Here is a 22,332-nt window from a genome sequence, read left to right on the forward strand (position 1 = left end):
CAACGCCCCTCCCCGAACGGCCCTCCCCCAAAAGCCCTCCCCAAAGGCCTCCCCCGCCGCCGCGCCCAAGGCCGCCCCTGCCGCCGAGAGCACCCTGGCGGCCGCCTCCATCCAGCCATCCCCGGCGATCTTGGCCCCCGCTCCGCCCCCACCCGCCCTCCCCGCCACCGTCATCGGCAGCAACGCCACCTACGACACCATCACCGTCTTCTTCAGCGGCGAGAGCGAGGGCGTGCGCAGCTACAACCTGCTCTGCCTGCCCGAGGGCACCGAGGCCACCGCTTTCAACAACCAGGCCCCAGGTGAGCTTCCCCGCGTGTGGTGTGACCTGCTCTTGGACGCTGGGGTTTTTACCGGCTGCTGTTCCAGCCCCTGGCAGTCTGCCGTGCGCTACCAGTGCCACCAAGCATCGCAAGTATCTCAAATCTTCCTCCCCTCCCCACTAAAACACATAGGCTCCGTGGTCGTTCCCGCCGACTCCACCGAGGCCACCGTGAAGAAGGTCGAGGCCGGCAAGTACACCTGCACCCTCACCACTATCTCCACTGCCAACGACATTGCCCAGACCAGCCTGAACGTCGAGGTCCCCGCCGCCCCCATCGAGCTCGTGCCGGCGACCATCATCGGCACCAACGCCTCCTACGACTCCATCACCGTCTTCTTCAACGGCCAGCCCGAGGGAGTGCGCAGCTTCAACCTGCTGTGCCTGCCCAAGGGCACCGAGACACCCGCCTTCAACAACCAGGCTGACGGTAAGTTTTTGTGACGGGTGCTGATGTTGGCAGGGGACTGATTGCGAGACTTGCTGTGGATGGCCTCCTGGGCTGCATGGACGGCCACACCTGCACCCTTCGCCAGAGGCTTGCCACCCGGGCCTGGGACCACACGCTTCTCCACCCTTCCCTTGTCCTGACCAGCAACCAGTACTCTCCACTCAACCCCCTCCCTCTCTCTCCCCCCACCCACACAGGCTCCGTGGTCGTCCCCGCCGGGTCCAGCGAGGCCACCGTGAAGGACCTGGAGGCCGGCGTCTACACCTGCACCGTCACCGTCATCTCCACCGACAGCCAGATCGCGCAGCAGAGCACCGACGTGACGGTCCCGCGCCGCCCCGTGGCCGTGGCCGCGCCCGAGATCACCGCCGTGGATGCCACCTCCGACTCCGTCACCGTGCGCTTCTCCGGCGCCAAGGCCGACGTGGCCAACCACAACCTGGCCTGCGCGTCCGTGGAGGCGGTGGCCGCCTTCTCCGCCTCGCCCTTCAACAACCTGGCCCCCGGCTCCGTAGTGGTCCCCGCTGACGCCACCGAGGCCACCGTCACCGGCCTGGCCCCTGGCACCTACAACTGCACCCTCACCTCCATCTCCACCGACGACCTCATCTCCCAGTCCAGCACCGAGGCGGTGGTCAAGCCCGCGCCCCCCACCCCCGCCAGCATCACCGGCAGCGAGGCCACCTACGACGCCGCCACGATCTTCCTGGCCTCCGCGGGCGAGGGCGTGAAGGAGAACCGCGTGTCCTGCACCACCAAGGCCGGCCCGCCCTCCGCCACCGTCACTGTGGAGCCCAGCGTGGGCAGCGTGGAGATCAAGGACCTGGCCGCGGGCGACTACAACTGCACCGTCACCACCGTGGGCGTCAATGGGCTCACCTCCGCCTCCTCCACCACCCTGACCATCAGCCCCAGGCCCGAGCCGCCTGCGGCGCCCTCCATCATTGGCGCTGCAGCCACGCCCGAGGGCGAGATCACCGTCTACTTCACCGGCCCCGCCAAGGGCGCCTCTGGCTTCTCCCTGGACTGCAGCCCCGAGGAGGCCGCGGACAAAGACCCCCTGGCCGTCAAGCTGAGCGCCAGCGCAGGCAACGGCACGCTCACCGGCGCCACCCCCGGCCCCTACAACTGCTCCGTCACCACGCTCGGCGCCGTCAGCGGCGGCGGCTCAGCCTCCGTCCGCGTCACCGTGCCCGAGGCCGAGCCTGAGGCGGCGCTCACCCCCGCCGGCAAGAAGGCCAACCCAGTCAAGGACGGCGCAAAGGCCGCCGCGGCACCCGCAGCCGAGGTGCCCGCGGCCGCCAAGCCCGTGGCCTCCCCCAAGGTCGCCGCCTCCCCCAGCCCCAAGGCCGCCGCCTCCCCCAGCCCCAAGGCCGCCTCCCCCAGCCCCAAGGCCGCCTCCCCCAGCCCCAAGGCGTCCCCCAGCCCCATCCTGGCTCCAGTGGCCACCCCCTCCCCCTCTCCGCTGCAAGCGCCCGTCAGCACGACGGCGGAGGCGCCTGCCTCCGGCGCGGCCGCCACCTCGGCCGCGCTTGCCGCGGCCACCACCGCCCTTGCTGCGGTGCTCCTGCTCGTGGTGTGATGTGCCGACCCACCCTGGTTCCGTACACCCCTGTTTGCCCACCGTTGCAATCGTGCCCCCCTGCCCCAACCCCCTCCTTTGATTAAACCACTGTTTGATTCCCATTCTGATCCAGCACTCAATGCCCGCTTCGTCTGTAACGCCGCAGTGCTGCCCAAACATTGCGACACTATTCTGAAAGGGTGCTGCATGCTTTGCAAACGCAGAACCTGATGGCTTCCCAATCGGGTTTCAGTCTGGACCTGTCAGCTCCTTGCCTCTGTGCAGAGTCTCGCTGAAAAGATGATGCCAACAGGTATTGACCCCGTCTTTGGTCGTCTGGACCAGCAGGGCCTCTGTGGCCATAATAATTACATGGTGTTCATTACACGGATTACAGTAGTATCCGGCCTGGTTTGGGGAGACTGAGCAACATGAGAATCAATATCTGAATGCAGCAATACCACCATGCTGAGGTACCGACAGGATTCCATCCCAATGGAGCATGCCCTAGAACAAAGCCTGGAGGAGGGGGTAGGAGGGTGTGAAGGGCCTGGGTCCCCTTGGAGAGGCGAGGTTGGATCGCGTCCGGGAAGGAGAGGTGGGGGGTGATGAGGTATCCCAAGTAGGTGAATGCAACGCAGGCCACTCAAGCGCTGTTGGCAGTTCTGTAGTGGGGCCTGGCGAGACCCCACAACGTGGAATGCCGCATCCGATCCAAGTTTGGAATGTTACATCCAAGCACCCGAATGCAGTGTGGGAATTGGGTTGCATAGAATGCGCCGGGGGGCGTGGGCTGGGCAGTGCAAGGGTACAAGTGGAAGGGTGGAACGGTGACCCGTCGGGGTACCACCACCAGGACAGGGGCCGACTCTGCTTGAGGCTGACCCGTCGGTCTCATCATTCCTCCCTGGATGCCACCAACACAACCAAGCAGATGAAAAGGGACATGGATCAGTTTCAGATGAGCAAACATGTAAAATAGACAAGAGGCAGACCTGCCCAAGATTGCATGAATGTGAAGCCTGGCAGGCCCCCGGGGGATCATCCTGACCCACGGCTTTGAGGGAAGAGCACCATCTGCGGGTGCTGGCCGACCGTGTGTGAGACGGCCTGCAGGACTGTATGGCCCTTTACTGAAAACCATCCCTGCAACCAGACCTGCTGGACTATGCCGCTACATTCAGACATATAGCTCAGTGACGAGTGTGTCGACAGGCCCGCGATATCCTGCATCAAATATCATGTAGTGTCCTTGCTCGCTGTGGCAACAAGGGACATTTTCATGGTGCAGTCCAGGTTGTTGACCACTACCGGTGCCGTTCAGTCCGGGAGGGCATCCAGCAGGCCCTGAAATCTGGCCTCCAGGTCTGCGCGCTCCTGGTCTCCCAGGAAGGCCGCGCGTGTCGCGTCGAGCATCAGGCCCTTGACCTGCCTCCGACTGAGACCGAAGCCTGCCATGGCCAGAGCCACCTCCCGGCTGAGGCTCGTCCTGAACACGGCCCAGTCGTCGGTGCAGAGGGCTATGGGGTGGCTGGCACGGTGCAGCGAGCCAAAGTGGTGATCTGCCACGCTGGGCACGCTGCGGGTCACGACGTTGCTGGTGAGGCACAGCTCCAGGGGAATGTGGGACCTGAGTTTTGTGTTGGTTTGGCGGGCAGGCAGGGCATGGGGTTGGCGGGCTGGAGAAGGGAAGCGCTCCGCCGCAGGATCACAGCCTCTGCAACTCGAGCCCGGGGTTTACACATGAAACCAGGCGCAGCCCCCTGCCCCTCACGAGCCCATGGACCCATGCCATCCTCACCTGACCAGCAGGCCCTCCAGCTCAGCGTCCAGGCAGCACATGTGCCCCAGGCGGTCTGGTGTCCATTCCAGCATGGCCCGAGTCTCCTCTGGGTTCCACACCTGGGAGGCTTGGGGGTTTGAATTCATGAGGAGGGACCGCAGGGCCGATGGGCGGGCCATGCACATTCCTCGGCGCCCTGGCGAGTGGAAACCTCCAGCAACGCCCACCCCGCCGGCCACCCTGCCCCCCCCCACCTCGGCGGCGTGCAGGGTGACCCTGAGGCCAGCGCGGCGGGCTGCATCAAGCGCTGGGGACCAGGCCTCCCACCGGCCCAGGCTGGGGTTGCCGCTCAGGTCGATGCCTACCACCGGGTGACCCTCCCGCCGCAGGCGAATCGCGAGGTCCACAACTCGCGCGGCGGACGCCGCGCCATGCCGCCTGTCGATGCTCAGGATCAGGCTTGCCTGCAGGGCAGAGGAGGGGTCGCCCTCAACAGCGCCACTGGCGTTGCCCAGATCCCCTCGATACCGCGCCATGCCTTCCAGCACAGCCCGAGTATATGACTCCATGCCCATGCCAGCCTCAGGCCTGTCCTGCAGATGACAGAGAGTGGAACTTCTGATAGAGCATGATTCCCCCAAACCTGTCAGGAAGGACCCTCGACTTTAAACTTTGCAAATCGACATCCCTGCCATTGCCTTGTGCTGGAGGGGCCCCAAAGGGTCCCCAAGAAGCCCACTGACCTACAATTGTGCGCTGGGCCTTGCCTGTCTCATCACCCTTTCCAAAATCTTTCCCAAGCAGCTGGCATGAATGCAAGGCCGCAACTCCCCAGTACAACTAAGGCTTTTAAAGCAGTTCAGACACCTCCTCACCTTGGGGGAGGTCCTCAGCTCAATGTACACGATGCCATCCATGGCAGCGTCCTCCAGAGCCTCCCGCGCAATACGTGCCATGGCCTCGTGCGACCCAGTCAGCGCATGTATGGCATCAAACTGGGCAAAGCAGGCCTCCAGGGGGGGTGGACCCCCCCCTTGTGAGGGAAGGGGCGGTGGGTGTCCGTGCGAGTGGGGGCGCAGAGAGTGCACCTGTAAGGCCACATTGTCCAAGTGCAACACCCGCAAGGTACATTCAGTACCCACCGCCCTCTGGGGACAGGACATCAAATGCCGGGGTGTAGGGAACTCCGCTTGTGGTGGCAAGCTCCCTGGGATGAAAATTTTGAGCGAGATGTGATTTTATCCTTGCGCCAGCCCTGAAGGAATGTCTGCTGCGCAGTCACACTAATAACCATGCCCACCTCAGCGTGCTATCCCTGGCGCATCCGTTCAAATGGGCGTGCAGCTCCACCTTTGGCAGTCTCCTGCACCAGTCCCAGTCATCCTGGGAGATGCCGGGGGGCTTCGCCATTCTTGCCCGGCCACCAGCTGGAATACGGACCAAGTTACCGAGCTAGTCGGCATCCAGTGGCATACCTCTTGCTTGACATAACATTAATTATGACGTGATACTTGGTTATAATGACATATGCGCGCTGAAGGACGTAAGACTTGACTGCGGTGTAAAAGGTCCAGATCTCGAGCGCCAGATCTCAACTTGTGATCTGATCACTTGTAGTCTCTTGTGCGCGCTTGTGCGACTTACCTTCGATTCAATGCTCGGAATTTTTCGGGTCGCCAGTTTCACCTCGAACTTATTTCTGCCAATCATCGCGCTGATGCATGCCTGATCATGGCGCAGAGCCAGCTGGTCGTGGACCAGATGCTGGGGCACCAGTTTCGGGAGCTGGAGCCGGCTCAAGTCCGCTGGTATTCCCATCGCGCCGACTACAGCCCCAGCAGTGAGTGCAAGAGGTTATAGTTTGGGTTCGTCTCAGTACATGTAAGCATCGCTGACCTGCTTCCCACCATGTGCAGGCCTGGCCAGCAACCCCGAGGTCGTGCACCGCGGCAGCGTGCTCCGGTACAACGATCTGGACTCCCTGGCTCTCGAGCGAGCGTACAGGTTCGTGTGCGACGTGCTGAATGGGGAGTACTTGTACCTGTCAAGTACTGCGTGGTCATCAGCGTGCTATGCTTGTTGCCACCCCTCCTTAGGGCACATGCTGAGGCCCTGGACCGGGCTTGGTGGGAGGAGGAGGCAGCCCTGCAAAAGGGCGACAAGGACTCTGGCATCGCCACAGAGCAGGACTGGAAGGCGAGGCGGTGATGCTGCGCGCCAAGCAATGCTGTGACTTGCAGAGAGTCCTGGACATACACATCTACTGGCTCTGCTCGTGTCTTCTCTCACCATACTTGTTACCAACTTCCCACACAGGCATACCTGGATGAGCAGGGCGTCTGGGCGGGGGACCAGCTGACCCCCGTCCTTGTGAGGGGAGGCCTGTCGGAGGTCCACCTCCCCACCCGCCTCCAGTCGTCTTCCTACTTTCCCGCGCCACGCCATCGAGTGCTGCGCGGCACCTGGTTTGCGGAGAAGGCGCCGGGCGACTGGGTGCCACTCAAGGTTTGGGGGGCTGGCGGGCTCTTGAATCCTTCCCGAGGCTTGGATGAGGCCTGAGGGAATGGGCGAAAGCCCTCCTGAAGTCACCATGGTGCCCCCCCCCCTCAAGCCACTGCATGATCATCACGAGACGCACCCTCGCAGGAATCGCTGGCGGAGCAGCTGGAGGAGGGGTACCGCCAGCAGCTCTGGCTGCCCGGACGCATGAGCGGGAAGCCCGGGTCCTCACCGGTCCCCGTCAGCGGCGGCCGTCCCACCCGGGCTGGTGCAGCAGAGGAGACTCTGAAGGGTGGGTGGCCTCGCGCTCTGGGCCTGGCTGGTGCCCCAGCCGCGAGCCGTGGGTGGGAAGGACCCCCCTTGACGCAAGTAAGGCACTCGTCGTCGCCATCACACCTGCGCGCAGGTGGGAAGCTGGAACTCAACACCCGCGTGGACAGGGGGCTCCATGCCCTGTACGCCGCCCCGGGGGAGATGTACCTGTGCCCCTCCGGCACCATGGCCTGGATCACCAAGAGGCTGGGCAGCGAAGGGCGCATGCGGCTCAGGCGCGGCTACGTGCCCCCCACCCAGGCCAGGGTGAGGGTGGCGGCAAGGAGGGGGCCGGGCCCGTGGGTGGCGCAGCAGTCCAGCAGCCATGCAGTCGGCGGGCTGACTCCCATGCGCACCCTGCCCGCCAGTGCCCTGGGGTAGGGTCTGCTCCCTGATCTCCCAGGCTCCTCGCCTGCCGAGGCCGACCCTCATCCCCTCCCGGCACAAAATCAGGGCATCTTGGAAAAGGAGGCGGACCTTAAGGCGGAGGCAGCGGACGCGGCCGCCTCATCCACCCCTGTCTCTCACCTCATCCTGGCGGTGCACGGGATCGGCCAGACCCTCTCCTCCGCCAGCATCTCGACGGTGGGTGGGAGCCCTGTCTGGAGGCTGGGTGGGAGTGGGTGTCACTCGGCGTCGAGTGGCCACTCCATCGCCCGGACCCTGTCGTACTTGCAGACACCCCAGCGCCCCATCATCATCCCTCTGTTTCACAGGACACCTCCACCTTCCGGAGCATCGTGCGGGAGGCTGAGGCGGACCTCTACCCCGTGGGCGTCGCGGGGCGCGTGGAGGTCCTGCCGGTGCAGTGGCGACGCATCCTGGACCTGCGCGTCGATGAGGTGGCCAGGGGACTCATTCCCCCCGGTCTTGCCGCCCTGCGCCAGGTGGGCAGGCAGGAAGGAGGAAGGGGGGCCAGGAGGAGGCGCTTGAGTGGGAGGGTTTGTCGGGAAGCGACCCATCTATGGTGCGATGGCCGTGCCTCCTTCTGTTGAGCTGGGACCGAGGGCGGGCAGGCAGGACATAGGGGCCCCTGTGGTCAAGCAGCCTGTTGCCGGCCAGCCATTTCAGCACGATCCAGGAGAAAAGCAACCCCCGGGCTGTCGGTTGCCATCCTGGCATGACAGGCCCATCGCCCGCCCCGCGTTCCTCGCCCAGGTGCTTCACGCCACAGTGGTGGAGGTCCTCCTCTTTCTGACACCAGGATACCGGGATCAGATGGTGGCAGCCCTCGTCCGCGCCCTCAACGCCCAGATCACCCGCTTTCGAGACCGCAACCCGGGCTTCAAGGTGAGGTGACTGTGGGGAGGCACTGTGGCTGTGGGGTTTTGTGGGTGCTGAAAGGCCTGTGTGGCGCCAGACGGGGCCATGCATGCGCCGCCAGTGACCTCAACATCTGCCTGTGCCTTGCAGGGCAAGGTGTCCATCATGGCACACTCCCTGGGCAGCGTACTCTCCTACGATGTCCTTTGCAACCAAGCGGCGGCCGCAGGAGCCCCCGGGCCAGAATCGTACCTGCTGACTCCTCCCAGCCCCACCACAGAGATTGAAGAGTGCGTCGGGTGCTCGACACGGCACCGTATGCAATGGGTTGTCTGCAGACTTGCAGAGATCTTCAATCGCCTCTCGCCATCCCACGACAGTGGGTGGGCCATCCAGCAGCAGCCCACTTCCCACCACCACAGGCTGCGCAAAGAGGTGGCGCGCCTGCACGCCCTGCTCTCCAAGCAGCACCAGCAGGGCTCAGACGGCGCCGGCACGGCAGTGGCGGTCCCGGCCCTCCTATTCGACGTCGACTGCCTTATCCTCTTGGGTGGGCGAGGGGGTCTCTCGGTCTTCGGTTTGGTGGGGAGAGCGACTCGCGCCCTCACGGAGTTCCCTGCACTGCGCCTCCTTGCCCCACGATCGCACGTCCCATGACACACGCGTTGCTCCCTACCCCCCCCACACACAGGCTCCCCGCTCCCCGTCTTCCTGGCCATGCGTGGCATAAACCCCGAGGAGGGGCGGGGCCTGGGCTCCCTGGCTGCCGGGGACATCCAGTGCTCGGCCCCCGGGCAGCCACACACATGGGACGGCTTGCCCAGGGCCCGGCGCTTGTTTAACTTATACCACCCCTACGACCCCGTGGGCCACAGGTGACGACGAGCACTTGTATCCTTGTGGATGATGGCAAAGCGTGACCAGGAGAAGGGGAATAAGTGGCCCGCATCGGGCCCTCATGAGCCGGCCGAGCAGGAAGCTGATGATTCTCTGATCTGTGGTGTGATCTGGACCCTTCAAATGTTGAACCCGTCCACCCCTTGCCAACCAACCACCATTGCCTCTTCTTCAGGCTGGAACCGCTGGCATTTGGGCTGGAGGGCGCGCCGGGCCGAGCCCTGTACGTGCCGCTCTTCCGAGGGAGCAAGCGGCTGCACATCGGCATCCAGGAGTTTGGGGAGGACATGAGCTCTGCTGCCTCACGCCTAGGTGCTTCCTTGCTTTCCAGCCTGAGCTTCGGGGGTGGGCGGGGCCCCGGCCCCATGCCGGCCTCGGCCGGCATGGGCAGGGAGGGCTCCGGCGCCTCGCTGGCGCTGCTGGACCGCGCGGCCAGCCCCGACGGCGGCGCGGGCGAACTGGAAGCCATCGACTCGGAACCGAGCCTGACCTTTGGCAGCGCGAGCGGGCAGGGCGCCGCGCTGGCGCTGGGCGGGTCGCCCTCGCCGCCTGGCGCGGGCCGCGCGCCAGCGCTGCGCCCGCGCTCGCCGGCGCGCAGCTTCCCCACGCAGGCGCCGTCCCCTGCCAGCCCCGGCCCTGCCACGGCGGCGCCGGCGGCGGCAGAGCCGAATGCTGAGGGCGCGCGCGCGCGCGTCGCGGCGGTGGCGGGGGGCGAGCCGATGGCCGGCGCGCGCGTGGGCCGCGGGCGGCTGGACTTTGCGCTGCAGGAGTCCACGCTGTCCAGCCAGTACCTGTCGGCACTGTCGGCGCACTTCATCTACTGGGCTAGCCCCGATGTGGCGCAGTTCGTGCTGCGCGCCACGCACGGCGCGGACGTGCTGACGGGCGAGGCCGGGGAGGGCCGGGGCGGCGGGGCGCCGGGGTCCGTCCGTCTGGTGCCCCGGGCCAGCCCCGCGATTTAGGGATGTGGCTGGGGCGGTGGCGCCCCGTGAATGAATGTGAAAGATTAAACTTCTTTTCAGAATGCAGCAGTTGGTGTGCTCCCTGGTGCTGGGCCGCAGAGAATGTACACGATAGATACAAAGAATTGAGAGGGTGAAGGGATTCTTCAGGGTATGTGGGATTCAAAGCACAGGGGGTTGAGCGTTGAGGCGAATAGCCATGCTGTGTTTGGTGCAACGCACGGCGGTAGGTGACAGGGTTGTAGGAGCGAGTGCCGATGGGCGCTCACAACACAACCAGCGGCTCAGGACTCTGCGCCAGGCCCCCTTTTTGCACCCAGGGGCCCCGCCGGCGCGGCGTATCGCCAACTCAGCGTGGCCAGCCTGGAGGCCATGAGTGCGGCCAGCGCCCACCACACCCCCAGCAGCCCCGCCTCCAAGTGCCCGCTCAGCTCCAGCCCTGCCACGGTGCACAGTGCAGACAGGACCATGGCCTGGGCCAGAAAATCGAAGTCGGAGGCGCCTGCCAGCACGCCGTCCAGGACGTAGACCGCGCCATTCAGCGGCAGCAGGGCCAGGGCCAGGCCCCAGATGGCGTGCACCCCGCTCAGCACGCCCGGATCGGAGGTGAAGGCGGCGGGGAAAGCCGGGCCCAGCGCGGCCAGGGCCAGGGCGAGGACGGCGCTGCCGCCCACGCCGAGTTGGAGCAGGCGGTCCGACACGGCACGCGCGCTCCGCAGGCCGACGCTCCCCCCCGCCCCCAGGTGCGAGGCCACCAGGGTCTGCCCCGCCACCGCCAGCGCATCGGTGAGGAAGCTGTCCAGCAGCCAGACCTGGAGCACGATGTGGTGCGCGGCGGCGGGGGCGGCGCCCAGCCGCGCCGCGGCGGCCGCCGCCGCTGTCTTGCTGCCCAGGAGCAGCGCCGTGCGCGTCAGCAGCGACGCGCCGGCGGGGAGCAGCTCCTGGGGGGGGGGCGTGCCGTTGGGGCCCGCGGAGGGCGGGGGCGCCAGCAGCAGGCGAGGGGCCAGGTCGCCTAACATACCCCGCCGGCCGTGCAGTACCGTGAGGTACGCCACCGCCGACGCCGCCTCGGCCGCGGCTGTGGCCAGCGCGGCGCCTTTCACTCCCCAGCCCAGGTGCAGGACCAAGAGCCAGCCCAGGCCCTGCAATGAGGTGTGGGGGGAAGGTTTGCGGATCTGGCGATTAACACGTATGCACCATCCGCGCGGCTTGCTTCCTCAGGCACTGATTCAGACAGCACCCCCTACACATAGGCATTCCTCCCTATTCCCTGAAACACTCCAAGGGCCTTCCTCATTTCACTCGCACCAGGTTGAGTGCGTTGGCGCCCGCGGTGACGTACAGCGGCGTCCGCATGTCCCGCATGCCGTACAGCGCCCCCTGCGCCACGCTTTCCAGGAGTACTGCCGGGGCGGCCAGCGCGCGAACGGTCAGGTAGTCCCGCGACTGGAGGAAGAGGTCGCCGGCCTCGGGCGCGACGCCCATGACGCCCAGCGCCGCATCAGAGCCGGCGGTGAGGGCCAGGGCCAGGCCCAAGCCCAGCACGACGGCCAGCGCCAGGCCCTGCAGCACCGTGCGCCCTGCCTTGGAGAGTGGGATCGGGGGAGCAGGTGCCTTGGTGTCAGAGGGTGCAGCGGGTGGGAGGGATGGAGTCCCACAGCCCTCCCCATGACCGCCGCACTCAAAGCCCATCACCTGCTCGCCGTTGCCGGCCTGCAGCGCGGTGGCCACCAGCGGGGTGGTGGCGGTGGCCAGGAAGTTGAACAGGGAGAAGCAGAGGGCGAAGAGGGAGGTGTTGATGCCCAGCGCGGCCAGTGGGGTGGGCCCGGTCTGGCCCACAAACACGGAGGTGGCCATGGACAGCATGGGGTCCGCCACCAGTGTCAGCAGGGCGGGAAGCGTCAGCTCCAGGATGGCGGGGTCGTTGGGGTTCAACAGCCAGCCGGGGAGGCTAGGCCGCGACGAGGGGGTTGGGGGTCTCGTAGGCCCGTGCCCCGTGCCTGCCAGCGGGGCCTCCGGGTCCCCACCATTCTTGTGAGCATCGTGCACACCGGGACCGGTGCCATTCATGTCACGCTTGGTTTCCAAGGCCGGCAGATCCGCGTCCACTCTTGTGGGCCGGGCCCCGGCTCGGGCGCGCACCACACGCCGCGGAGCGCTGGGATGCAGGCAGCTCCGACTCGAAGGGCCAGGTGTTGGTACACATGGTCTACAGGATGCAACGTGCATCCACGGACAGGCAGAGTGCGAGCTCCCGTTTGCCGATTCAAGAAGGACGGGGGAGGGACGAGCGCGCTGCCACAAGGGTTGCAAGGTCAGGTGCAAGGCCGAGACAGAGCGATCCGGGTGACGCTTTGAGTCAGTAATGTACAGCTGTATCAAGTAATGGTGCAGACTAGGCGGACGGGGGACAGGAACGGTGCATGCAGCAGCAGCCGCGCACGTGGCCTTCGGGTACAATGAATTCAGAGGGCATCTGTTCGAGTCACAAGACTGCTTGTACGCCGCTGCGATCCCTCCCACAATCCCAGAATTTCAATTATTACCCAAAGATGGGTGATTCAGTCACAGGGTGGGAGGATGGGCCCCATCGAGCTTGCACGCAGTTTCCATGAAGCTTTCACCTCCGCGCGCGCCCCAGTAAGTCACCAACGATCAGCAACGCGTACGCTGATCGACTTGGCAGGAGCTCACCCCTTGTGGCATTTCATAAGAATTACACTCTGAGCTGGTGTCGAGGGAATGCCGTCGCGGGTGGGACGGCGGGGGAGGCTGGTCCGTCTCCTTCTGAATTTGCAAGCCCTGTACACCATCGTGGGAGCCTGGATCAGCGACAACATTGTCGGACCCTGGACCAGCCTGTGGGAGGAGATCACCAAGGTACGGATGTGGGGCGCTGTTCGATGGGCCAGGCTTGCGCCTGCGTGCCAGACCACTTCACGCGGACCCTGTCGACCCACATGCCCAACTCCGCAGGCTGTCGTCCGGGGCTGGATCATCACATGGCAGAGGTGGCTGAATGCCTGGTCGGGCATCTTACTGGCCCTCTTCCCCGGGGCGAGGAGGGAGGTCCGGGGCCGGCCGCGGGCCCACTCTGAGGCCTGGGGCGCCTGGCTCAAAGGTGGGTGTGACTCGGGCGTTTTGGGGGAGTTGGGGAGGGAATGCGCACTGTTGGTGGTAGAGAGGGCATCCGATGCAGCAGCACTGGATGCACCCCGGCCGTCGCCTCCCAATAGGTGTGCCGACGGCATCGCCCAGTTGCTGCCACTCCCACCCCCCCCCCCCCCACCTCCCAGGTGCCACGGGGACGTTCAATGCCCTGCTGGAGCAGGAGGGCCTGACCGAGCCTGTCGCCCCCGCCGACGGCCCCGCCCCCGCCCCGCCGGCGCCGTACGCGTCGGCGCAGCGCGCCCGGCGCCGCTGGATCCGGCGCTGGCTGGGCGATTGGGGCCCCGAGCGGGGGGCCGACGGTCCCGCCGCGCCGCCCACCCGCCCCCCCTCCGCCCCTCCCGCCGCCGCGCGGCACCCCTCCACCCTGGCCCGGGGCTCGGTCCTCTTCGACCTGCCCTCCGGCTACGCGGTGGCCTCCACCGTGCCGCGCCGTGGCCTCGTGGATGACCTGCGCGTGCAGAGCGAGGCCGCAGTCGGCCGGATCTTCGGCGCCGTGCGCGCCGGCGCGGCGCGGCTCCTGGCCCCCGGCCGCCCGCCGGCCGCCGGCCGGGGGCGCAACCCAGCCCTGCGGCGCGACTCGGGCGCCGGGGGCCTTTTCCAGCCGCTGCCCACCGGCGCCTTTGCCGCCAAGTGGGAGGACGGCCACGTCTGGACCGCCTCCGACTTTGTCCTGCGCGCGGGGTACCCTCTGGAGGAGCACACCGTGACCACGTCGGATGGCTACATCCTCACCATGCACCGCATCCCACGCACAGGTTGATAAGAAAGGGAGGGTTGATGGGGGCGGGGTGGGGAAGCGTGTGGGGGTTGAGGGCAGCCACGAGAGTCCAGCACCTGTACCTGGGGAGTTGCCAGTCTCGCATACCCGCAAAAAACACCTCCCCATCCCCACAACCACAGACCACTACCCCTCCTCCCCTCCCCTACAGGTGGAAAGGAAGTCACGCTCTTCCAGCACGGCGTTCTGGACACCTCGCTGGGCTGGGTGGCCAACGGTTCGGTGGGCAGCCAGGCCTTTGCGGCCTACGACGCCGGCTTCGACGTCTGGCTGGGCAACTCGCGCAGCAACGCGCCGCGCATGCACGCCGACCGCGCATGCCAGGGCCTGCGGTACTGGCACTACAGCGCCAACGAGCAGGCCATGGGCGACGTCGGGGCGCAGGTGGAGCACATCCACGCCGTCAAGATGGCGGAGCTGGGCGGGAGCAACGGCGGTGGCAACGAGAGGGAGCGCGGCGGGGCGGCGGGGGAGGGGACTGCAACCTCACACGCAGCAGGGCGATTCCGCGAGGACGCACCGGCGACACGCTCCAGCAGCCGTCGGAGGAGGACATCCGGCTCCAATGGGGTGGCGCCACGGCGGGCGCCCTCGGCCGACGAGCTTCAAGGGGATGATGAGGGCGAGAGTCGACAGCCAGCGCCGCCGGCGCGGGACGACGCCACCCCGCTTCCGACCACCCACTGCAAGGGCCTGAGTTTCAGGATCCCCGAGGAGCGCCGCGACCCCGCCCCCGAGCACCTGCCCTACAATCTTCAGGGCGTGGGGCACTCCCTGGGCGCGGCCTGCCTGCTCATGTACGTCACGGTGTGCCGCATGCAGGGCCGGCCACATCGCCTGCGGCGCCTGGTGCTCATGAGCCCCGCCGGCTTCCACTCCCACGTGCCCAGGGTGAGCGGGGGCCTGGTGGTGGGGGGATGATTGAGGAGGGGAGGGACTCGTGAGGCTGGGAGGAGTGTTCACCAGGGATTTGGGATGATGGGATGTCGGCGGTGTGGAGGGGCCCTGGTGAGGGGGCCTAGGCCGGGGCTTGCAATGGTCCAGCCACGGATTGCCCAATCAACAGCTTCTTCCCGAACAAACCGTTGCCTGTGGGCCCCTGGCCGCGCCAGGCACTCAATTTTCAGTGCTGCCACGCCAGGCCACGGCCATTCATGTACACACCGCCCGGCGACCAGGCCCCCCCCCCCACCCCCCCCCCGGACCGGCATACCAGGCATCATCCCCCCTCACAACATGCGCAGACCATCGCGGCATGCAAGTGGCTCATGCCCTGGGCCGCGCGGCTGATGGACCTGGTGCTGCCCGGGCGCGGCCTGGGCCTGCGCCTGCCCAGCCCCTTCCTGCGCTACGTCACCTTCAAGCTGACGCTCGACCTGAGCGAGCTCCCCGCCCTGCAGTCCCTGGTGCGGCGCAGCATGCAAGCCCTCATGTCCGGCGACGGCAGCGAGTGGGACCTGGCCATGCAGATGCCGCACTACAACTCCACCTCCATGCCCGCCGTCAGCCTGCACACGGGAGCCCACTTTGGGCAGTGGGCGCGCGACCCCGCCTTCCGCCTCTTCGACCACGGCTCGGCCGCCGCCAACCGCGCCGTCTACGCCGCGCCGCGCCCGCCCAGCATCGCGCACAACTACCGCCTCCTGGACGTGCCCGTGGACTTGGTGGCCGGCACCTCCGACCGCGTCGTCGGCGTGGAGGACGTCAAGGTCAGGGGCCGGGGTGGGGAGGAGGGGGGAGGCCTTCGAGAGGGGTGGGGGGGCTGTCCAGCGGAAGAGGGCGTCCCACAGGCCCCCTTGTGGGGGAACAGTACGATGCTTCACCTCAAACCACATCTGGCTCAGCTCCAGAGATCGTCTGGCGAGGGGTGTGCGCCCCCAGTATCAACAGGTTGAGGGACACCACATCCTCGCTTGGCCATGCATGCCGCCTCTTCTCCTGCCATACCTAACAGCTCACCCCACCCACCCACCACTCTTGCCCGCCCTCCGACCCCACAGATGCACGCCAGGTGGCTGGCGCGCTCGGGGCAGCCCATCCACCTGCGCGAGTTTGATGTCGGCCACATGGACCTGACCTTTGCAGTGAAGCCGGAGCTGAGGGACCATGTGCTGCGCCGCCTGCTGCGCCCGCTGTGACGAGGATGCGAGTGCTGAAGGATGGTGAGTCACGAGGAGTGGGCGGCGTGGTGGCGGGACCGGTGTGTCCCATGGCGCCGCCTCCTGCACCATGCCCTGGTGGCTCTGTGCAGCTCGCCAGAGCCCACACAGCGCTCAGAGGCATGCACATCTGGGTCCAGAACACCTGCTGGCAACTTCCTGCTTTCCTCCATTCGCTCGTTCTGCCCCCCGGAATCCTTTGAAACCCAGCCGTTGTATCTATTCTTGCTGATCACTGCCCGCTGATGCCTCTGGCCCGCCACCGTCACCAAACTGGAACCGACTGGAAAGTCCTTGTTGACAGGCTGTAGAGGTGAGAGGCACAGAGGTCACCCAAGCTTGGGACAGTGCCGCCTCGAGGTCCTTCCCGGTTGGGTTCACGCTCCGAGCACCGCCCCCGAACGCCCCCTCCTAAACACACACACACACCGCATCACTCATGTGGAGGCGTTGAGCGCGGCCCGGACCTCCGCTGCCACCGCATCGGCCGACTGGTCGCCCTTGATGTTCACCACCCGGCTGCGGTAGTGCTCGATCACGGGCGCGGTCTGCTTGCGGAAGGCCTCCAGCCGCGCCTTGAGCGTCTCCGCGTTGTCGTCCTTTCGTCGGATCAGGGGCTCGCCGGTCACGTCGTCCACGCCCTCCTTGCGCGGGGGCGCAAACTTGGTGTGGTAGGAGCGGCCGGAGGCGGGGTGCACCAGCCGCCCGGTCACGCGCTCCACCAGGAGGCTGTCGGGCACGTTGAAGTTGAGCACGCGGTCAATCGCGGCGCCCTTGCTGGAGAGCATGGAGTCCAGCTTCTCGGCCTGTAGGAAGGGGAATAGTTGGGTGGGGTGGTGGAGTGGTTGGAAGAGGAGGAGGGATTCCCGAAGTGCCTCACTAGGCAGCAGCACGTGGCGTCGTGGCATACGATTCAAGTGCACTGCAGCATCGGGGACCCCCCTAACCCTTCTCTCCATGACGCAAACCCCTCACCTGAGTAACCGTGCGGGGGAAGCCATCAAGCACGAAGCCGACGCGGCACTCCGGGGACTTGATGTTCTCCTCGATCAGGCCGACCACGATGTCGTCGCTGACCAGGGCCCCAGACTCCATGGCCTTCTTCGCTTCCAGGCCCAGGGGGGTCTTGGCGGCAACGGCGGCGCGCAGCATGTCACCGGTGGCCAGGTGGCACAGGCAGTTCTCGTTCTTGATGGCGGGGGACTGGGTGCCCTTGCCGCAGCCGGGAGGCCCTGGGGATGTGTATGGGAGGGGGGTGAAAATGGAAATTTGGTGCACAGGGCCCCCCCCCTGGCCAGGCAGCCGGATGGGATCTTGGGCCCCCGCGATCCCACCATGCATCCACCCACCTATGAGGATGAGGCGCTTCTCGGGCTTGTTCAGGCACTCTATCCGACGCTGCACCTCATGGATGAGCTGCTCGGTGGTCACCTCGGCGAGGTCGACGGAGGGTGCCATGGTGTACCAGTGGTGCCCGAGCAGGGGTTGCTGCGAGGTCGTACGATGTCAGGCACGATAGGTTTCGGTACTTGCGTATGCTGGCACATTCATGCGCGCTCGAGCGTGGGGAGCAAGCACGGTTACTACCGATTCATGACTCAGCGTCGGTGGGCTTGATGACGTGGCGTTTGGGGAACCCTTTGCAACACCTTCCAGGAAATGGGTTGGCAACGAAATACGACAATGGCGCGGTCAATTCATGACATAGAAGTGCTTGGTATGAAGGTGCACCCATCGTGTTTGGCAAAGACGGTCCGTTGAACATTATGCATGGCAATCTTGCATTGTGGGAGGTGGGATTCCAGTGATACACGCCTGGCCTCGAGCATGCACATAATTATGGATATTCTACAGTATCCCAGATGTGAGCTTTAGAGGCGTGTACGAGACACAGTATGCTCTGTGCATTGTCGATGAAATGTAGGTATCTGTAGACATGCCAAAGGAAAACAGGTGGTGTAGGACACTGGCCTGAGACCAGTGCAGAGGTGCAAGGCAGAGCCTACCCCAGATGCGGGGCTGTGAACCTGCTGCGTTGATCTCCCCCAATGTGATGTGTAATACACGTTCTCAGCCAGCACACGCTGCATCCCTCACCCGCTTTTCCGCAGGGACTCGACTGCGAAACAGGCAGGGACCGGAGTCTTCTAGTTTATTGAGTGCATTCCGTGGCCAAAAATGCAAAAGCTAGTTTTCATACGAAGCGAACGCTCTACCACTAAGCTAAACAGGCTGGTATCAGGGTGAGTGCCTGATGTGTGGATCGAACACACGACCTTTCGCTGAATCGTACTCTGTCGGGAGACAGACCGCTGACCGATTGCGAGTAAAATTGGTGTTATATCACCGAGCCCAGGGGCTGGGAATGCGAGGAGATTATTGCTCACCCTGACGGTCTTTGTTGACATAGGAATGGTGTATACATGGTATCGCTGCAGCGTCGGGTGGCCGGGTGAAATGTGTAGTGCGAGAGGATCACAATGGCAGCGTGGGGATTGCTTCAGAGAGCGGGTGGAGCGTTCAACGCCGCCTCTCTGCCTTTCAATATCGGAATAACCGATGCATAACTCTATGACTCCTCCCATGGGACCGAGTTATCGCCTTGTTACGTATTAAGATAGCTGCAATGTGTGAAACTTGCCTGCAAATGCCGCGGTGGCGGCTTCCCCCTTTGGAATCCAGGGTGCGATGTAAACTGTGCGGTGATGGCAGATGCTTTCAGGAGTCTGCAATAGAGGGAATCAGCACACAGCCCGGCAGCAGATGGCAATGACGGAGCTGGTTGGGGGACTGTGCATGTCATGAAGTTCAGTCTCCAATTTCCGGCCACCAAGACGACTCGCTGGGATGAGGTGATGTCTCCTGTATGAGACAATTGGAAATGGGGGAGCACCCATGGCAACAATCGTGCCTGCTTTGGCTGGCCCACGAGGGCTAGTTGGGCTTGACAGAGAGAATACCTGCTATGAAATGAGGAGGCAGGCAGCTTCACTCCCATCTTTCCTCCATACCACAAGAGTGGTACAAACATACCACCGCCGGTCATTGGTGTCCTCGGCGAGGGCATGACCATGCAGCCAAGTGCCAAAAATGCAAGCTAACAGCCACACGCTCTACCGGCTGAGCTATAGCGGAAGGTTGCGGATGACTCCGCCAGACAGGCTCGAACTGCCGACCTTGTGGTGTGCTGATAAAATCGTTGCCAATGGAGCTGTGACAGCCCATACTTGAAGCTCGAGACCCGGCTGTCCTGACGTATGTTCGACCCTTTGGTTGTGCGTTTGCTCGAGCACTTGGTTGTGGGTCTGGCTGCTGTTTTATAAGCGGGCGGATCACAGCAAGCAAGCCGTCCCACTTGCTCGAGGGTTTGGTCCCATGGAACAGAACTTCTGCCAATGCTTCATGAGATGCCAATAGAGCTCAGCCCGTACCATGCCCCGGGACTCAAATCAGGCATGATTTTCATATCCAACTTCACATCAAGCCATCTTGAGTCGGAGGGCTGTACCTCCTGATTTTCTTATGCCTGGTCGTCGTTTTCTGAGCCACTCTCCCAGAAATGTGGCGGCCTTCTCTGCCTTGGTCACGATCGCATGATGCGCTGCTCCTCTGCACTTATTCAATACAAGAGGGGCCTTTCTGGCAGAGGAGGCTCCACAGGGATGAAACTCGGTACCCATTGGATAATGCTGTTTCGAGAGCTTGCCAGGCAGGTACCCCACACCAGCGACGCGGCATATCCCGCAAGGATTTTGGATATTCGAGCATATAGGTGTACGCAAGAGGATCTTACCTCCTGACTTTGATTGGTTTAAGCGGCAGGAACATTTGCTCTTTTGAATTTTTTTGGATTCTTAAACACAGCCTAATAGGTCGCGGGCATCCTCGCCATCCGAATTTGATCGGTATGTGCCTCTTGGGGGGACGGCGGAGGTGGTAAGGTGCATCCCGTTCGGGTTCCGCTTGGACTGGCCATAGCATCGGCGAGGTACTCTGTGATCAGGAAATCACAATCATATCTGGTCCGAACAATAACATTTACTCGTGCAGAAAGAGAAGAAGATGGGGTCGGATTGAATTGATGTAGACCTGGTCGTCGGACGTGACATTGCCCGATACCGACTCGGATCTAAGACACGATAAACAGCCCGAACCTCACACGCATGCATCTATCAGCCTAAATAGTTCAGTGCCGTGGCTCATATGCTGACACTCTGCCCATCATGAGGGGCAAGATGAGGTTGGCATCATGTCACGAGGCAACGGGACCCTCCACCGGTTCATGCTCTGAGGGTGTCTCAAGTCAACACATTTTCGGGTTCTTATTCTCAAGATGTTGCGTCTTTGGTATTGGAGGGCGCGAACCTCTGGAGCAGAGCCCTGTTTGTCAGCAGACTCCTGCCCAAGCCATGATTCAAGGGTAGCAGGGGTCGCCAGACGGATGTGTCGCCCTGGCAGTCACACCAGCATCCAGTCTCCCAGTGACAAGCACACTGTCTGGTGAACTTCAGTTGGAGCAAGGAACCTCGTGCACATCTCGCACCATTCCCATGCCTCGTGAGCGTCGCTCATAGTCCGGCGAAAAAAAAGATTTCCATCAAGCGGTTTCACACCTGGAATAGCCTGAGGTCGCCAGATCGAGACTGGCAGGGGGCATCCGCTACCGGGCCAGGTTAACCTTGGCAAGCCTCCTTAGCTCAGTTGGAAGTAGCGTAGGTTTCATAGATAAATACCAGAAGGCACCGCTCTTTTTGCGCTTTTATGGTTGTACCGTCGAGGCATGGCCGCCGTCATGTCAGGCCGGCTCCCACCCGATCCTGCGCGCCGCGCCCAGCAAATCCTCTTGTTCCAGGCACTCTCACATCTGTATGTGAACCCTAGTTTCTGACGCGCTCACCAACAGGGTACAGCAGCGACACGGGTGTGCTCCCTGCCACGCACCCTCCCTCCTCGGTCAACCGCACAGGATACCGCGCCCCGTCCCCGGCCGCCACCGTAGTCGGGCGGCGAGCCGTGCCCAGAGCCCCCTCGCGGCCCGGCCCGCCAGCCGCGCCCAGGCCCTCACGGCCCGGGCGCCGTCCCACAGCGCGTCCCACCAGAGCCAAGGCCACTCCCCCGGGTGCAGCACGCGGAAGGCGGCGTTGACCAGGCGCCGCGCGCGCCGCCCGCGCGGGAACAGCGCGTCCAGCGCGCGGAAGGCGGCGCGGTTGACGGCGCGCGAGGCGTAGCGCGGCCCGCCCGGCTGCGTCAGCGCGTAGAGCTCGGCCTGGAGCCGGATGCGGGTGGAGGTGCGCAGCGCGCCCAGCAGGCCCGTGCCACCCAGCGCGCGCAGCGCGGCCAGGAAGGCCAGCACGCCCGGCTCGGCGGTCACCTCGCGGGCCAGCGCCTCCACCGCCCGGTCCAGCGCAAAGTCCACGCCCTCGCGCCGCCCGCCGTCACGCCCGGGGTCGCGGGGGGGTGGGCGCCCCGCCGACACCGCCGATGGCGCCGGGAACGAGTCAAGGAAGGTCACATAGTCCTGGGTGGCGGGGAATGGTGGGGCGCCACCAATAACAGCGCCGACCACCGCGCAGGTGCTTGCATCGGCACCGATCCAAGATCCCTTATACAAACGATCCATCTCCATACTCAAAACCCGCCCCTCCCCCCCCAAGCGCTCACCCCCGAGGGCCCCAGGTAGTAGGGCGCGAAGGAGGCGGCCAGGGCCATCACCGCCTCCCGCCCGGTCTCGGGGAGGGCGGCCAGGCGCGCGCCACCGGGCGACAGCACCACACGCTCGGCCAGGAAGCTGAACATGGGCGCGAAGGCGGCGCTCCCCGTCTCGGCGTCCCCCACGAACAGCTGGCGCGCGCCGGAGACCAGGACGTTGAGGTACTTGAGGCGCTGGTCCGCGCCGCCCGCGCCGGGGTGCACCAGCAGCCACTGGTGCAGGAGCAGGGCAAAGGTGGGGGTGGTGAAGGGCTGGCCCCACAGCCGGCGGCAGGCGGAAAGCAGCGCCTCGCTCGCACCCTCGTCGGCGCAGAAGTAGGGGGCCAGCACCTCGTACCACCGGGTGTACAGCGTGCCCGTGCTGCCTGCAGGTTTTTGAGATTGGGAAGGGGAAGATGGCGAAGGAGGAAACGGAGTGGATGACGTCAGACACCGCTGCGTGAAGAGTGGATGCGGCTCCCT

The 22,332-nt window shown here is 64.8% G+C and overlaps 9 protein-coding genes across 9 annotated transcripts in view; 5 read left to right on the plus strand and 4 right to left on the minus strand.

The window, feature by feature from the left end:
* F751_1003 (hypothetical protein) overlaps nt 1-2,355 on the plus strand; it is a gene marked incomplete at both ends in the record, with an annotated part of 3,743 nt that extends 1,388 nt beyond the window's left edge. Inside the window, 3 exons of the mRNA XM_011397875.1 lie at nt 456-752; nt 971-2,061; nt 2,269-2,355. Coding sequence (XP_011396177.1) covers nt 456-752; nt 971-2,061; nt 2,269-2,355 — 1,475 coding nt within the window. The remainder of the gene's footprint in view (nt 1-455; nt 753-970; nt 2,062-2,268) is intronic.
* Nucleotides 2,356-3,657: 1,302 nt separating this feature from the next.
* Nucleotides 3,658-5,530, minus strand: F751_1004 (Adenosine deaminase-like protein; the record flags this gene model as incomplete). Its single annotated transcript, XM_011397876.1, has 6 exons — nt 3,658-3,967; nt 4,139-4,239; nt 4,375-4,713; nt 4,996-5,153; nt 5,263-5,327; nt 5,421-5,530. The coding sequence occupies 6 exons, from the start codon at nt 5,528-5,530 to the stop codon at nt 3,658-3,660; spliced, it is 1,083 nt and encodes a 360-aa protein (XP_011396178.1).
* Nucleotides 5,531-5,851: 321 nt separating this feature from the next.
* Nucleotides 5,852-9,767, plus strand: F751_1005 (Phospholipase DDHD1; the record flags this gene model as incomplete). The annotated part of the gene is made up of 13 exons (XM_011397877.1): nt 5,852-5,960; nt 6,037-6,137; nt 6,437-6,625; nt 6,767-6,911; nt 7,026-7,198; nt 7,385-7,516; nt 7,648-7,818; nt 8,090-8,221; nt 8,345-8,484; nt 8,617-8,744; nt 8,886-9,069; nt 9,267-9,403; nt 9,703-9,767. The coding sequence occupies 13 exons, from the start codon at nt 5,852-5,854 to the stop codon at nt 9,765-9,767; spliced, it is 1,806 nt and encodes a 601-aa protein (XP_011396179.1).
* Nucleotides 9,768-10,252: 485 nt separating this feature from the next.
* Nucleotides 10,253-10,429, plus strand: F751_1006 (hypothetical protein; the record flags this gene model as incomplete). The annotated part of the gene is made up of 1 exon (XM_011397878.1): nt 10,253-10,429. The coding sequence occupies one exon, from the start codon at nt 10,253-10,255 to the stop codon at nt 10,427-10,429; it is 177 nt and encodes a 58-aa protein (XP_011396180.1).
* Nucleotides 10,338-12,123, minus strand: F751_1007 (MATE efflux family protein 2, chloroplastic; the record flags this gene model as incomplete). The annotated part of the gene is made up of 4 exons (XM_011397879.1): nt 10,338-10,865; nt 11,094-11,195; nt 11,362-11,637; nt 11,749-12,123. The coding sequence occupies 4 exons, from the start codon at nt 12,121-12,123 to the stop codon at nt 10,338-10,340; spliced, it is 1,281 nt and encodes a 426-aa protein (XP_011396181.1).
* On the plus strand, nt 11,852-12,091 carry F751_1008 (hypothetical protein; the record flags this gene model as incomplete). The annotated part of the gene is made up of 1 exon (XM_011397880.1): nt 11,852-12,091. The coding sequence occupies one exon, from the start codon at nt 11,852-11,854 to the stop codon at nt 12,089-12,091; it is 240 nt and encodes a 79-aa protein (XP_011396182.1).
* A 672-nt stretch (nt 12,124-12,795) lies between the features above and the next one.
* F751_1009 (Lysosomal acid lipase/cholesteryl ester hydrolase) lies at nt 12,796-16,140 on the plus strand (the record flags this gene model as incomplete). Its single annotated transcript, XM_011397881.1, has 6 exons — nt 12,796-12,933; nt 13,030-13,174; nt 13,788-13,979; nt 14,154-14,893; nt 15,247-15,711; nt 16,003-16,140. 6 exons carry the CDS (start codon nt 12,796-12,798, stop codon nt 16,138-16,140), a joined length of 1,818 nt encoding a protein of 605 aa, XP_011396183.1.
* A 458-nt stretch (nt 16,141-16,598) lies between these two features.
* Nucleotides 16,599-17,619, minus strand: F751_1010 (Adenylate kinase B; the record flags this gene model as incomplete). The annotated part of the gene is made up of 3 exons (XM_011397882.1): nt 16,599-16,967; nt 17,137-17,393; nt 17,511-17,619. The coding sequence occupies 3 exons, from the start codon at nt 17,617-17,619 to the stop codon at nt 16,599-16,601; spliced, it is 735 nt and encodes a 244-aa protein (XP_011396184.1).
* A 3,496-nt stretch (nt 17,620-21,115) lies between these two features.
* F751_1011 (hypothetical protein) overlaps nt 21,116-22,332 on the minus strand; it is a gene marked incomplete at both ends in the record, with an annotated part of 2,307 nt that continues 1,090 nt past the window's right edge. Inside the window, 2 exons of the mRNA XM_011397883.1 lie at nt 21,116-21,679; nt 21,823-22,235. Coding sequence (XP_011396185.1) covers nt 21,116-21,679; nt 21,823-22,235 — 977 coding nt within the window. The remainder of the gene's footprint in view (nt 21,680-21,822; nt 22,236-22,332) is intronic.

The sequence above is a fragment of the Auxenochlorella protothecoides genome (assembly GCF_000733215.1).
Source record: "Auxenochlorella protothecoides strain 0710 unplaced genomic scaffold scaffold122, whole genome shotgun sequence".
Taxonomy (NCBI): domain Eukaryota; kingdom Viridiplantae; phylum Chlorophyta; class Trebouxiophyceae; order Chlorellales; family Chlorellaceae; genus Auxenochlorella; species Auxenochlorella protothecoides.